The sequence below is a fragment of the Lynx rufus genome, unplaced genomic scaffold (assembly GCF_022079265.1).
Source record: "Lynx rufus isolate CCGP_SWC_20201006 ecotype Redwood Valley unplaced genomic scaffold, mLynRuf1.p SCAF_2, whole genome shotgun sequence".
In the NCBI taxonomy this organism is placed as follows: Eukaryota; Metazoa; Chordata; class Mammalia; order Carnivora; family Felidae; genus Lynx; species Lynx rufus.
Window position 1 is genome coordinate 202,060,056 of NW_025814834.1, and position 13,890 is coordinate 202,073,945.

The window sequence follows — 13,890 nt, forward strand, 5'->3', positions numbered from 1 at the left end:
AGAGAAAGAGAGCAGTTTCAGAGACCTGAGGCATACTCAGGTGGAGGTGCCCATGAAGCAGATGGACCCACTGGATCCTGGGCTTACATCCTGGCCCCCCTCTTTGCAACTATGTGCCCCTGAGCAGGTGATTTTTACTTTTTTTAGTTTATTTGCTTATTTTTAGTAATCGCTACACCCATCGTGGGGCTTGAACTCACGACCCCGAGATCAAGAGCCGCGTGCTCTTCTGCCTGAGCCAGCCAGGTGCCCCTGATTTTACCTCCAAAGCCCACAGATTGGGGATAACAAAACCCACGCCTAGAGGGCAGTTGTGGACATTAGATGAGAAGCTGCAGGTAAAAGCTCTTAGTGGAATGTATATTCTGCTAATAGTAAGAGGTCAAAAGTGTGAAGTATGTATTAGTTACAGGTGGCAGCTGGGGAGGGGGCTGGAGATGGCGCTATGAGACCTGATGGCTTTCAGATGGGAACTAATGGCGGAGGAATGGCCCAAATGGCCCCAGGAGAGGTGGACTAGGGCTCAGGAAGGAACCGGGCCACCGGGGAAGAAGAGGGGGAAAGAGGAAAAGGAGGAGCAGCAGAGAAGGGGCAGGAGAGTGGACGTGAAAGAGGAGGGGGGAAAGAGAGAGAGGAGGTGCCCTCCGAGGAACCTGAGAAGTAGCCGCAGAGGGGGAAGAACCAGAAGAGGCCGGTGCCAGGGCAGGAGTTGAGGCTGAAGGGGAGGCTGCGTAAAGTCCCAACTGTCCTACTAATAATGAGACCAGAGAGTGTGGTGGGTTGGAGGCAGACGTGGGAGGCTGAGGGGCAGAAGAGAGTACGACGCAAGGGGTGAAGCAAGGCGGGCAGCCAGAGCCTAGGGGCCCGCTGAAGCCAGTCCCCCAGTCGTGGAGCCTGGTTGGTGGGGTTCACTCGACAAGGCCCGGCCTGCGAGGATGTAACCTCGTGTGGAATCCAGATTTTGCCACTGTGACCTCCGCCTACCCACTCACCTTTTCTGAGCCTTAGTTTCCTCACCTGTGAAATAGGGCTAATAACTCTCTACCGAGCAGAGTTTTCGTGAAGCCGTTGGTGGGGGCTCCCAGGACCAGGTGTGAGGCTAGCGTTGGATCCCGCCCCCTTTTGTCCGAGCCCCGCCCCAGATCGCCCAACCGAGTTCCACCAGGCCACACCCATCAACCACGCCCCTACCTGGCCCCGCCCCCCGACGACCTGGCCCCACCCCGGCCGCGCCACTGGCTCCGCCCCAGAATGGCCACGCCCACCTGGCCACGCCCAGGTTGCCTGGGTCTCGCTCCCCATACCCCAGCGGAGCCGAGTCCGCGAGGGACGCATCACACCAGCTCTCCGCCGACCCCCAGCCCCCGCCCCGCCCATGGCCGCGCCGGGACCCCGCGCCTTACGGGCCGCGCTCTGTGGCGGCTGCTGCTGCCTCCTCCTGTGTGCCCAGCTCGCTGTGGCTGGTAACGAGGACCAGGATCTGGTTGAGGGCCCAGCCCGGGCTGGGGCAGGGGGAGCGTGCCCTTCATCCAGCCGCCTCTTCTGGAGCAGTCTGGCCTGGGGGTGGGGGGCAGGAGGGGACTTTCCAGACGAGTTCGGGGCTCTAGGGGTAGTTGAAGGGGGTTCTAGCCCTGTGTGGAGCTAGGAGTATGTAATAGGCTCCAGGGGTTGGGGGATTAGGGGCTTCAGGTGTGTCTGGGGGCAGCAGTTCTACACGGATCAGGGAACCCCAGGTGTATGCAAAGGAAGGGGACTCTGGATGAATGTGGGGGAGGTTGTGGGTGTGTGTAGCCATGTGTTTGTGGAAACTCCAGGTGTGTAGTGGGGCTTAGCGGATCCAGGTGAGTGTATGTGTGCAAACGGGGAGAGCCACGGTGGTGGGGAAGCGGCTGCAGCTCAGTTTCAAGGAGTTGCTCCCACTCCCAGGTAAAGGAGCTCGAGGCTTTGGGCGGGGAGCCCTGCTCCGCATGAACATCTGGCCAGCTGTCCCGGGGGCCTGCAAACAGTTCAAGCTCTGTGAGCATTGTGTGGAGGGGCACAAAGCACACAACCTCTCTGGCTGCGTGTGGGAGCAGTGTCAGCCAGAGGAGCCAGGTATGGAGTTGGGCCCTCCCCAAGTCAAGTGCCCCCAGTTCTGCACCTCAGAGCCTTGGCCGCTCTCCCCAGATCCCGCCCTTACACCTTCTCCCACCAGGACACTGTGTGGCCCGAGCTGAGGTGGTCAAGGAGGGTTGCTCTGTCTACAACCGCTCAGAGTCGTGTCCAGGTAAGAGGACTCCCACTGGCCTAAGTTGGACAGAGGGGACTACGGTGTCCCCAAGCTAGAGCCTGCCCTTCAGGAAGGAATCGGCCTCTTTCCAGGGTCTCCAGTGACTCCAGGCTCTGGGGACTTAGGAGTCCTGAAAAGGGACTATATCGTCTGTATCTGGGAGCAGACTGCCCACGAAGTGGGGTCCACTTGCGTTTCTGCCTTTAGCTCACTGAGAAATCCCTTCCCCTTTCTGGCCTGTTTTCCCATCTGAAAATTGGCACAGCCAGAGGGTCCAGGACAGATGTGTAGAGGGGATGGAGGAGTTATCTTGCCTAATTTAAAACACAGGACTTCAGAATCAGAAGTTCAGAAGGGAATGGGGAGGGAGGGCTTGTTGGAGGGGGTGGCATCAGAGATGACCCTTAAAGGTAGAGATGGAGAGAGGCCACTTCTGGTGGAAGAGCTGTGTGAACTAAGGCTTGAAAGTATGTCAGGTGGACCTGGACCCGGACCAGGGAGCCTGATCTGAGTCAGAAGTCCGGCCGTTAGCCTGGGCTGGGGTCTTGGTGGGGGTCAGAGAATGGGAGGGCTGGCTTCGTATGGATTCCCTTGTCTTTCCAGCTGCCCACCACCACCCCACCTATGAACCAAAGACAGTCACAACAGGTAGGTGCTACCTGGGAGAACGGTAGCGGTGGGAGGACTAGAGTTGCCAGCAAAGACAGAGCCGGGCTCAGGCACTACACGCTCTGTGACCTCAGCCCTGTGACTTCTGCTGAGAAGAAGTTTCCACATCTGTAAAATGGGTTGGGTAATCCCTCACAGAGTTGCTGCGAGAATTTTATGAGCAGGTGTACGGCGCCTAGTTCAATGTCTGACACATAGAAACAATCGGGAAATGATGGTTGCCATCCCTTCTCCCCAACACCAGCAGTTCTGGGAGCTCGGGCTGACTCTCAGAACCTGCCCTTGGTGCTGAAGGGTGTGTGGCTCAGGTTGCCAACGAGGTGCAGCGCAGTGACTACCTGCCCACTGCAGCCCCCGGGTCCAGAGAGGGTCACAAAGCAGGTTCCTGGCAGAGCGGAAGCAAGAACTCTGCGTCTTGGTTCCCACTGCCCCTCAGGGCCTGGAGGTCACCAGACTTGGTAGGGATGGCCGCAGAGGCTTTTGGTTAATTAAAGCCAGAAACTTGATCTTGGAGGCTGAATTATTGATGGCCCAGCTCCCTCCGGCTGAGCCCCAGATCGGTCTTGGGCAGCTCATTTCTTCCCTCTCCTCCTCCCCCCAGTGTCCTTCTCTGGGGCTCCCTGAGCTGTAGCTGGGACCCCCTTTGCCCTTCCTATTCTCAGGCCCCCTTACACAAGTTACACCCTCCAGGAGGAGGACCCAGCTCCTAGCTGGGCCCCTCTCCAGTGCCCCAGAATGATCTTCTACCACCAGTCCTGCCCTGCCCTGGCACCTGGCCTAGGGCCTGAAATCGAATCCATGGTGGGAGTTGATGGCTAACATGGCACAGCTGGGAGCCACCCAGACAGCCTGGCAACCGTGGGCCCTAAGACAGGGCAGGGGAAAGGGTCAGGGGATGCTGTGAGACTGGCTCTGTCTTAACTGTGAGGTGACTGGACAGATCTCACCCTCAGAACCCAGCTTCTCCTTCTGACATACATCGTCTAGTCTCCATGGACCCACTTGGTAGGGTGTGGGCCTCCCCTTCTTCCTTCTCTAAGGGCTCGGATGTTGGGTGACTCCAGGGTCCGGGGACTTAGGAGTCCTGAAAAGGGACTATATCCTCTGTATCTGGGCTTTGAACCCTGAGACCCGAGGCCAAAAGAAACTCTCAGCTGAAGGGCTCTAGACGCTTAACTTCTGGGTCTATCCTCACCCTGCCGGGCCAGCGTGGGATAGGGGGGCTGGAAGGGAGCTCATTGCTATCAGGACCATGTGATCCTGAGGCCCAGAGAGGACGTGAAAGACATCAAGCCACAGAGCAACTGGGAGCAGAGCCAGGGCTGGAGCCAAGGCCTCACCCTCCCCTGCCCCAGGCACTGCCCCTCCCAACAGGCGCTTCCCAACTGCCCACAGGATTGGGCTGAACTTCTGAGCCTGCTGTTCAAGGCTCCCATTTTGAGGACTGGGGCCTCCAGGTGACCTGTGCTGGTTATTGGGGTAGGGCTAGGATCCTGGTCCACAGTGGCCTGCTATGACCTGCCCCTGCAGGGAGCCCCCCAGTCCCTGAAGCCCACGGCCCTGGCTTTGATGGGGCCAGCTTCATTGGGGGCGTCGTGCTCGTGCTGAGCCTGCAGGCAGCGGCCTTCTTCGTCTTGCGCTTCCTCAAGGCCAAGGACAGCACCTACCAGACACTGTGAGTACCTGGCCTGCCAGTAGGGTCTTGGCTCACTTCCCCCACCTGACTCTTGCCCTTTAGGTCCCCTTTAAGTGCCAGTGCACTGTCTTCTCAATGGGGCAGCACTAAGGGCAGGGCAGCGTGTTTCCCACATCATCACCCATGGGAGCCACGCTTCTCAACATGTGGGGTTCTCTCTGCCCCTTGCTGGCTGGGGCCAGGACTCAGCCTGGACCCTGTGTCTGAGAGCCCGACTGAGCCCATCTGTCTTTGTCCCTCATGCTGCCAGCAGAGAGGAGAACCAGTAGGTGACGTAGCCCAGGCAAGCCTTCGTTCTGCAGCTCTGGGGCCGCAGGCAGGAGCCTGGGATGTGTGTGCGGTTTGGGTTTCCTCTAAGAAGGGGGGCTGCTCTGAGGCCCCCCGTGTGCCGTGTGTGTGTGGTGGGGCGGGTTGCTGCAGCCTCCATTCAAGTGTGCTCTTCCAGCCACTGCCTGCTTCCTGGGGGTGGGGGTCCTCAGCCCGGCTGAGGCAGGGCCACTGCCCTGAGTGCCCTCTCTGTCTGGCCTCTGCAGAATCTGACCCCCTTCAGGCCTGGATTCCACACTGAGGGGAAGGAGGACGAAGAGGCTGCCCTCTCGGCCCCCTTGTAGGTGCCGGGGTGGGAAAAACTTTGGCCACCGATTTCTGGCCCCTGTGGGCATTAAGCAGGCTCAGTGCCTGGCAGCTGACATCCCCTCCTGTCCCGGGCCTGGTACCTGCAGCTGAGAGCATCCTTCAACCACCTCGCGTCTTATCCATTATCCCTGTGGGCCCCCTGCCTGGCACGGGGTCTGTGCCTGCCTCTTCCCACCCACCTGGCACTGCCCCCAAATAAAGGAATTCTTTCCAGCACTGTGCTTCACATCCTGTGTCTTGGGCTGTGTGGATTTGTTGGGGTTGGGGTACAGCTGTTGTCCTCTCCTTAATAAGAATTCAACCTTGGACCGTTACTGCCGCCTTTTAAAACATTTTCAGGGGTGCCTGGGTGGCTCAGGCAGTTGAGCGTGTGACTTCAACTCAGGTCATGATCTCACTGCTCGTGAGTTCAAGCCCCGCATCGGGCTCTGTGCTGACAGCTCAGAGCCTGGAGCCTGCTTCGGATTCTGTGTCTCCGTCTCTCTCTATCCCTCCCCTGCTCATGCTCTGTCTCTCTCGGTCTCAAAAATAAACATTAAAAAAAAATTTTTTTTAATATTTTCATTTGTTATACGTGTTTAACCCTCTTTCCCCGCCCTTTATAGATGAGTCTGTGGAGACTCATAAAGGTAGATACACTTGCTCAAGATCATGCAGTAGGACGGGAGAGCTGGGATTTGAATCCAGGTTTTTCTGACTCCAGAATAAGCAGAAGTTCAGAATTCCCCCACAGAGGCATCTTCAGGCTCTCTCGGCTCCTAAAGTTAGGTCTCTGCCCCAATGCCAAGGTGGAGATGCCCCTAGGACTCAACAGCCATTTCTGTACTCGTGGCCTTCCTCACTCAGGCCCTCTTGGAAAGCCCCTGCCCTCCCATGCCCACCTCCTCCGCTTCTCTCCCACCCCACTTCACCCCACCCCTGCCCAGAAGTCTTCCCTGACTGATAACATCTCCCACTGCTGGGGCACTTGCTGGAAACAGGGCATGTGGCTAAGAGTCTGACGGTGTTATCTGATTTCATCCCATGATTGTCCCAGGAAGTGGAGTGGAGAGGCCATAGAGGGTGATGGTGGCGAGGTCAGCGGGTGGAGCCTGACTGCTCTGTGTGAACTGGAGGAAGTTATTTCCCAGCCCTGGCCGTGCTTCCCCATCTGTAAAGTGGGGTAACAGCAGTGTCTGTCTCCGTGGGCTCTGGGGAAGATTCAGAGCGGATGCACCAGCTCAATCCGCATTCCAGACGCCATCACCCCACAGCGTTCGCGCCACTTCCTGCCCCTGGGCCCGGCCTCCCTGCACTCCAGCTGGAAGGGCACTGAGGGACCCTGGGGCCCGCAGCAGTTCCGGCTCCTCCTCGGCCTCACAGAGCGCTCACCTGCCCACTCGTGCCACCATCGACATGCCTAACAGTCACCTCCTCGCCCCTCCCCTTCCACACTTCCACCAAAGCCCCCGTCTCCGACATCAGCCTCCCCTTTGAGCGCCCCTTTCTCAACACTCGGATCTTTCTTCCTCCCAGCCTGTCTGGCTTTCTCTCTTCTCCAAGCCTTTATACACGAAGTTTCTCCTGCCTGGATCGCCCTCCCTTGGCTTCTCCACCCAGCACTTAGTGCTGGCAGGGATAATGCCCATCCTTTCCAGAGCTGAGGGAGGAAATGCCCCCACCTCCTTCTGATTTTACCATCAGTTAAGGAAATTTCTTTCGGATGTTTGCTTTTTCCAAAGTAGTAAATGCCTGTAAGGAACAAAAGGACGATACAGATTTTTCTTATAGAAAGAGTGAGAAATCCTTTCCCCCTGGTCCCACTCCCCAGAAATAATTATGCTTAAACAGCACATTTCAGGGGTAACCTGGGTGGCTCAGTCGGTCAAGCGTCCAGCTCTCGGTTTTGGCTCAGGTCGTGGTCTCATGGTTCCTGAGTTTGAGCCCTGAGTCGGGCTCCCTGCTGACAACGCGGAGCCTGCTTGGGATTCTCTCTCTCTCCCTCTCTCTCTCTCTCTCTGCCCCTCCCCCCACTCATCCTCTCTCCTCTCTCTCAAAATAAATAAAATAACATTTTAAATTATAAATAGCACATGATAAATACGCTTGTCTGCAAATCTTGGCACACCTGTGGAAGAATGTGGGGAGGAGAGATCCCTTGAATTGGAATTTCAGGATCTCAGCGTCCATCTCATGGACCCATCCTGTCTGGCAAGCTCGGCCTCCACCTTCTGACACCCGCTTTGTACCCCAGCCCTCCCTGCTCCCACAAGCACTGAGAAGAGAGGGCTTGAGAAGGCTTTCAGGGAAGGTTTGATGAATGAATGAGTGAGTGAAAGAATGGAAGAGTGAACGAACAAGCAAATGAGGCCTCTCTCTGCTTTCCTGTCACCTGAGGTCCCTCTCCAGCTCAGTCGTCAGTCCTCACATCTGGACTGTGGCTACTGCCCCCTCACTGGCCTCCTAGCCTCCAGACCTGCCCTGCACAGTCTGCCCACTCAATGGTCTGCCTATGTTAGTAACCACTTCCTAAGCCCTGCCAGGGGCTCCCCAACAGACTTGAGAGCGGGTATGAAGTCCCTTTGTCAAGAGTACCTCTCTCCCTGGCGGGGTGCTTGGGCGAGATCTCTGTGGGCCCAGGCAGACAAGTGTCAGGGCACAAGCCACGTCCTGCCTCTGGGCCTCATTTTCTCCTTGTTTATTCATTCCTTTAACCAATATTTATTGAGCACCTGCTTTGTGCCAAGCATGTAACCCAGGGCCAATAATGACTATGAGCCAAGCTGTGTAAGGACCAGAGGCAACGCACAAACAGCACCCAGCAGGACTTGTGGAGTGCAGTAAGTGCCCAACAAATGGTAGCCGTGGTCATTACAAAATTTTTTTTTAATGTTTATTTATTTTTGAGAGACAGAATGTGAGCAGGGGAGGGGCAGACAGAGAGGGAGACACAGGATCCGAAGCAGGCTCCAGGCTCTGAGCTGTCAGCACACAGCCCGATGCGGGACTTGAACCCACGAATGGTGAGATCATGACCTGAGCCAAAGTGGGACGCTTAACCGACTGAGCCACCCAGGTGCCCCCTAGCCGTGGTCATTCTTAACACTTGACAAGGACCAGGGAAGGACTCCTGGAGGAGATGGTGTTAGGGCTGGATCTTCACCAGACGGGGGGGGGGGGGGGGGGCTTCACAGGTAGAGATGGAGAGGAGGGCATTCCAGATGGAAGGCACAGAACGAGCAAAGGTTCAAAGGCAGAAAAGTCCTATGTGAACCCAAAGGTCTGGAGAGACGGCTGCAGAGCCCTGGAGGCCAGGATCAAAAGTTGGACTCCATCCTGGTCCCTGGGGCTGAGGGAAGAAATGCCTCCACCTCCCGCTGCCTCCGACTTGGAGAAGGGGGGTGTCCCTTGGAAGGGACAATGGGAGGAAGTCTTGTTCCACGTTCTCCCACCAGCTTGGCCCCCTTATAAACTGGTATCCTCTGGGGCACCAGCAAGATGGGCCTACTGTGGACCCCACTCTCCCTTTTGCTCCTCTTGCTTGGGAAGCCTGCCAGGACCACCCCAGCTGCCCAGGTAGCAGCCTAAGATGCTCTCCCCACCCACCCGCCCTCACTCCTTCCCTGGGGGTCCTTCTCCCGCCCAACCTCACAGAGCTGTAATGTATGCAAATTGATGCAAATGGTGCAGCTCTGGAGGCAAGGGTCCTGACAGCTAGAATCTGGGAGATGGAAAGAGAACCGCAGAGGGGCCTGGAAGAGATACACCCGTTCCCCCATGCCCACCCTGTGGCCACCCGGCCCTGCTTCTTCCCCCAGGGGACTGGAAGCCAGCAAAGTGGTCCTCCTGCCCAGTTGTCCTGGAGCCCCAGGAAGTCCCAGAGAGAAAGGAGCTGCAGGCCCTCAAGGTGAGAGATGTCGGGGAGAAGGCAGGGACCCGGGGTGAACTGGGCAGGCTGGGGATCAGCGGTTACTGGTTACTGTCTGTGCTGAGAGGCCATGACCAAGAGGCAAGGAACCTAACGCGTGCCAGGCCGTGGGCTGGATGCCCAGCACCCCAAGTTTGACTCTGTGAGGTAGCTGGTTCTATCCCCAGTTTGCTGAGGGGGGTGTGAGGCTCAGAGATGATAAACTGTGTGCCCACGATCACAGAGCCAGGAAGGACTGCAGCTGGGATTTGACTTCAGCCTCCAAGTCGCTCATTGCCTTTTGGCCCTGGGCATGGGGTGGGACTTAAGGCACCTTGGTCTCTGGGATTTCAGGGCAACCTGGACCACCTGGCAAGATGGGCCCCAAGGGTGAGCCTGGTGGAGTGTGTGGGACCATGGACTTCCTCTGCTTTCTTTGTTTCTGTCCCTGGACTAGAGAGGGGTGTCTTTGCTTAGCCATGGTTCAGCAATCCACTATGATTGGCAGGGTGGGTAGAAGGCTGGGAGAAGAGGGGAAGATTAGGAAGGGGCCTGGGCACCCTCCCTTGGGTTTGAGGGCCCCCCCTTGGGAGTACTCAGACCTCAGATCCAACACTCTGTCTTTTCCTGGGGAAAGACTCCCTGTGTAGAGTCCCTCTTCAGGAGCCATCGAGAGGGTTCCTGGGGTCCCACACTTGGCCTGTTCCATTGCCCGCAGGGTGAGGGTTGGGAGATACTGTGGCAACACACCTCAGCCCATCTCTCCTTCCCCAGGCCCCAGAAACTGCCAGCAGCTGCGGAGCCGGGGTGCCACGTTGAGCGGCTGGTACCGTCTATGCCTACTCGAGGGCAGAGCCCTCCCAGTTTTTTGTGACATGGACACCAAAGAGGGCGGCTGGCTGGTGAGTGCCAGGGAGACTCCGGGGTTCAGAGGCCAGGCCCAGTGGGCACTTCTTCCTCTTGGACCCTAGGGGGAGCCAGAGCCCTCTGGAGCTAAAGCATTCCTTTGAGTCCTTCACGGAACAATGCTTACTGAGCTCCCAGAGGGCCTGAAGAAGTCTGAGAAGGCTCCTCAAAGGAGACGCCATTTGAAAGGGCCTTGAAGGCTGTATAGAAGTTCTCTAGATAGATGCGGAACTGAAGGGCATTCCAAGTAGAAGGAAAGACAAACACACAGGGAGGCAGGAGAACACAAGACGGTTTGAGGAGACCTTGTGAATGAGCTGGGAGCAGATAAGAGGCCAGCTAATGTCTACAGGTGTGGGTCAAGGACGGATTAAGGGCCTCTGCAAAGGCCAGTTCGTGGAGGGCATTGAATAACTGACTGAGGATCACCGGAGGCATCAGGCAGCCATGAAAGTGTTGTAAACAGGGGAGGGACCTGGTCAGACTTACGTTTTAGGGAAAAGACTCAGGCTGCACCATGGAAGGTGCATGGCAGTGGGGGTAGAATGGAGGCAGGGACACAGGTTAGGAGGAATTCAGGGGCCCCGGGCCACAGTGGAAGGGGAGGTGCTTAGACTGAAGGATATTGAGGAGGGAAACTGCAGGGCCTAAGGGCAGCTTAGCCTGCAGTGGGGACCGAGGGGCATCAGGGTAAGGCCAGGACTCGAGCTTGGGCCTCTGGAGGTGACCTCTCTGCTCTAATATCTCAATTCCCATAGTCAGTTAAGGAGGTTATTTTGACCTGACTTGATCAAATTTGATCCCAGCACGACTGACCGTCCTCTAAGGACAGGGCGGATGTTCCCAATCATTTCAGTCTCCCTGAGACTTGTCAGGCTTTGGCAAGAGGTTGAGTGTCAGTAGAAGTTAGTAAGGGAATGTGGAGTTCATCACTATTCACAGGCAAAGATTGGGGCGCCAGGCTGGCTGAGTCGGTGGAGCATGCAGCTCTTGATCTTGGGGTCATGAGTTTGAACCCCCATTGGGTGTAGAGATTAACCTAAAAAAAATAAAAATCTTTAGAAAATAAAAACAAAAGTCACTTGGACTTACACGTTACTAACAAGCCCCCAATCCAAAGAGGGGGCAGGTGTCCGCGCTCCCCTCACAGTGCACCCACTCTCCGCTGCCACAGACCCCCACCCCCACCCCCACCCCCGGCTTCTCCTCATGACCTGCCGGGCCTGGAGTAATGGGCGCTGAGCTGGCCTTCTCTGCCTCCTTAGGTGTTCCAGAGGCGACAGGACAGGTCCGTGGATTTCTTCCGCTCTTGGTCCGCCTACAAAGCAGGTTTTGGGAGCCAGGAGTCTGAATTCTGACTGGGGAATGAGAATTTGCACCCAGCTCACTGTTCAGGGTAAATTCCCAGCAGGTCCCAGGGAGTTTGGGGGGCATTTCTCTGGCACTCTGAATCCTCACCCTGGATCTGAGGATTCCTCCACCCGTGCCTCCTTCTTCCCTCCAGGTACCTGGGAGCTGCGGGTGGAGTTGGAGGACTTCACTGGCAACCACACCTTTGCCGGCTATGAGGCTTTCCGCCTCCTCGGGGAGGCAGATCAGTACCAGCTGGTGCTGGGCAAGTTCTCGGAGGGCACTGCAGGTGAGTGAACCTGAGGTGGGGCCCAGAGCAGGGAAAGAAGGTGATGGAGGCTGGATCCACTCCCAGTGTGACCACGGCCTCCATCACTGACCCAGGGTAATTTCTTCCCCTCTGCGAGCCTTGGTTTCCTCATCTGAGAAATGGCACCCATGAGACAGAATGGTGCAGGCAGGAGTGAAGAAATTGGGCTCTGGAGGCCAACAGTCCTGAGTCTGAATCCAGCCCTTTCATTTACTAACAGCGTGACCTTGGGCAAGCTCCTTGCCTGTCAGTTTCCTCCCCTGTCAGTTTCCTCCCCTGTAAAATGGGCGAAGAGGCAGGGAGGGAGGATGTGGGAGCCATCTGAGGCCCTGCTGAGCATCTGCCCTATCTGCTTCAGAAGGGGAAGCAGGGAAGGTTTGGTTTTTTGGTTTTTTTTTTTTTTTTTTTTTTTTTTTTCAGAGAAACAGTGACTGTTGAGGAGAGACTTCAAAGAGGGAAGTGGTTGTGGGGACGTGCCTCAGGATCCCCCTTGCCCGGGCATTGACAAGTCCCTCCCAGCTCCCCCAGGCAGAGCTGTTCAGGCTGCTGATGGGAGCTGGGGATTCTGGGAGGGAGACGAGGCAGAGGGAGGAGCAAGTGGCCTTGGAGCCGCAGTCCCCAGTTCAAGTCCCAGTACCACCGTGACTAGCCGAGTGACCTTGGGAGAACACTCTGGCTCCTTGGTACTGCTGTTTCCTCCTGGGGCCTGATCACGTCCACCTCACGGAGGCTCTGAGGCTCCTGTGAGATCATCTCCTCAAGGGTGCCAGGCATGGTGCCCGGCTCCAAGGTGCCTCCATCCCCTGTCAGGAGACTCCCTGAGCCTCCACAACGGGAAGCCCTTTACCACCTACGATGCTGACCACGATACAAGCAAGAGCAACTGTGCCGTGACTGTCCACGGTGCCTGGTGACACGGATCCTGCTACCGGTCCAATCTCAACAGGCGTTACGCAACGTCTGAGGCCACCGCTCACAAGTATGGCATCGACTGGGCCTCAGGCCGGGGCGTGGGCCACCCTTACCGCAAGGTTCACATGATGCTTCGCTAGGACACCGTGGCAGCCAGCACCCTTATCTATCCTGTACAGCTTCCGGACCGAGGGCTACCCTCCCCATTGCCAAACGCCTCTGCTCCCCTGTCCACGTTTAAAAATAAAATCACTTTAACCCTTTCCAGGCTTGCAGGACTCTTCCAGTGACTGGGAAAAACTCAAGAGGGCGGAGCAGACAGTTGGCCAAGTGTCCGACTTCGGCTCACATCATGATCTCAGTTCGTGAGTTCGAGCCGCGCATCGGGCTCTGTGCTGCCAGCTCAGAGCCTGGAGCCTGCTTCAGATTCTCTGTCTCCCTCTCTCTCTCTGCCTCCTCTGCTCGTGCTCTTTCTCTCTCGCAAAAATAAATAAACATTTTAAAAAATTAGATAAAAAAAAGAGGGCAGAGCAGAGACACGGGGTGCAGCTCTATTCAAAGAAGATCTTCCAGTCAGGAAGATGGAAGGGTTGGTCTCATAAGGTAGTGAGGCTTCTATCTCTGGAGGTGTGCAAGACGAAGCCAGAGGAGCATTAAGGGAGGACTCAGAAGGATTCAAGCATCCACTGACAGCACCCTTGCGTCCTCTGGGTCCTACGAGTGTACAGTTTTGTGGGGGGATTTGTGCAGTTTTCTCCCCCTGTTGACCCATGCCTGTCCCTTCTAAGTCATCTGTTTTCCACCCCCTCCTCTCTCGGCAGCCAAGGTCTCATTCTCTACTGCCTCTTGCCTGTCCCATTCGGGGCTCGTTTGAACTCTGAGTCAAACGAGGGAAGGTCCGTTTTTCTTCCACAGGGTAACAAGGCGGCGAAACAGCAGTTACTGAGTTAGCATTTATTAAGCCCTTAATTCGCTAGAGTCACATTCTAGAAAGTGGCAGAGCAACACACAGAGCACAATAACTGTAGTCTGACAGGCAGTCATGGGCTTGCATTCTGCTCCGTCATGGAACTGAGTGATCTTGGAGACGAAGTCCCCAGTTCCTGATTTCAGAGCCCACTGAGGTTTGCTGCCTCACCAACACCAGGAGGTTGGGGATTTGGGGAGCTGCGCGGGTGTGGCAGGCCAAGGGCTGAGGTTTCAGGTTCTTCTTCGGGTAGGAAGAGAAGTGTGGGTGTGGGGACTCAGGTCCCATG

The 13,890-nt window shown here is 56.6% G+C and overlaps 2 protein-coding genes across 2 annotated transcripts; both read left to right on the top strand.

The window, feature by feature from the left end:
• Nucleotides 1–1,375: 1,375 nt before the first annotated feature.
• On the top strand, nucleotides 1,376–4,854 carry CD164L2 (CD164 molecule like 2). Its single transcript, XM_047085953.1, is given in 6 exon segments — nucleotides 1,376–1,463; nucleotides 1,927–2,094; nucleotides 2,195–2,266; nucleotides 2,873–2,917; nucleotides 4,422–4,457; nucleotides 4,460–4,854. Coding segments are annotated over 6 exon segments (567 nt in total). The 3' UTR covers nucleotides 4,618–4,854.
• Nucleotides 4,855–8,747: 3,893 nt separating this feature from the next.
• FCN3 (ficolin 3) lies at nucleotides 8,748–12,985 on the top strand. Its single transcript, XM_053722193.1, is given in 9 exon segments — nucleotides 8,748–8,799; nucleotides 8,802–8,826; nucleotides 9,062–9,156; nucleotides 9,511–9,555; nucleotides 9,931–10,058; nucleotides 11,328–11,441; nucleotides 11,443–11,458; nucleotides 11,567–11,701; nucleotides 12,533–12,985. Coding segments are annotated over 9 exon segments (852 nt in total). The 3' UTR covers nucleotides 12,775–12,985.
• Nucleotides 12,986–13,890: the final 905 nt, after the last annotated feature.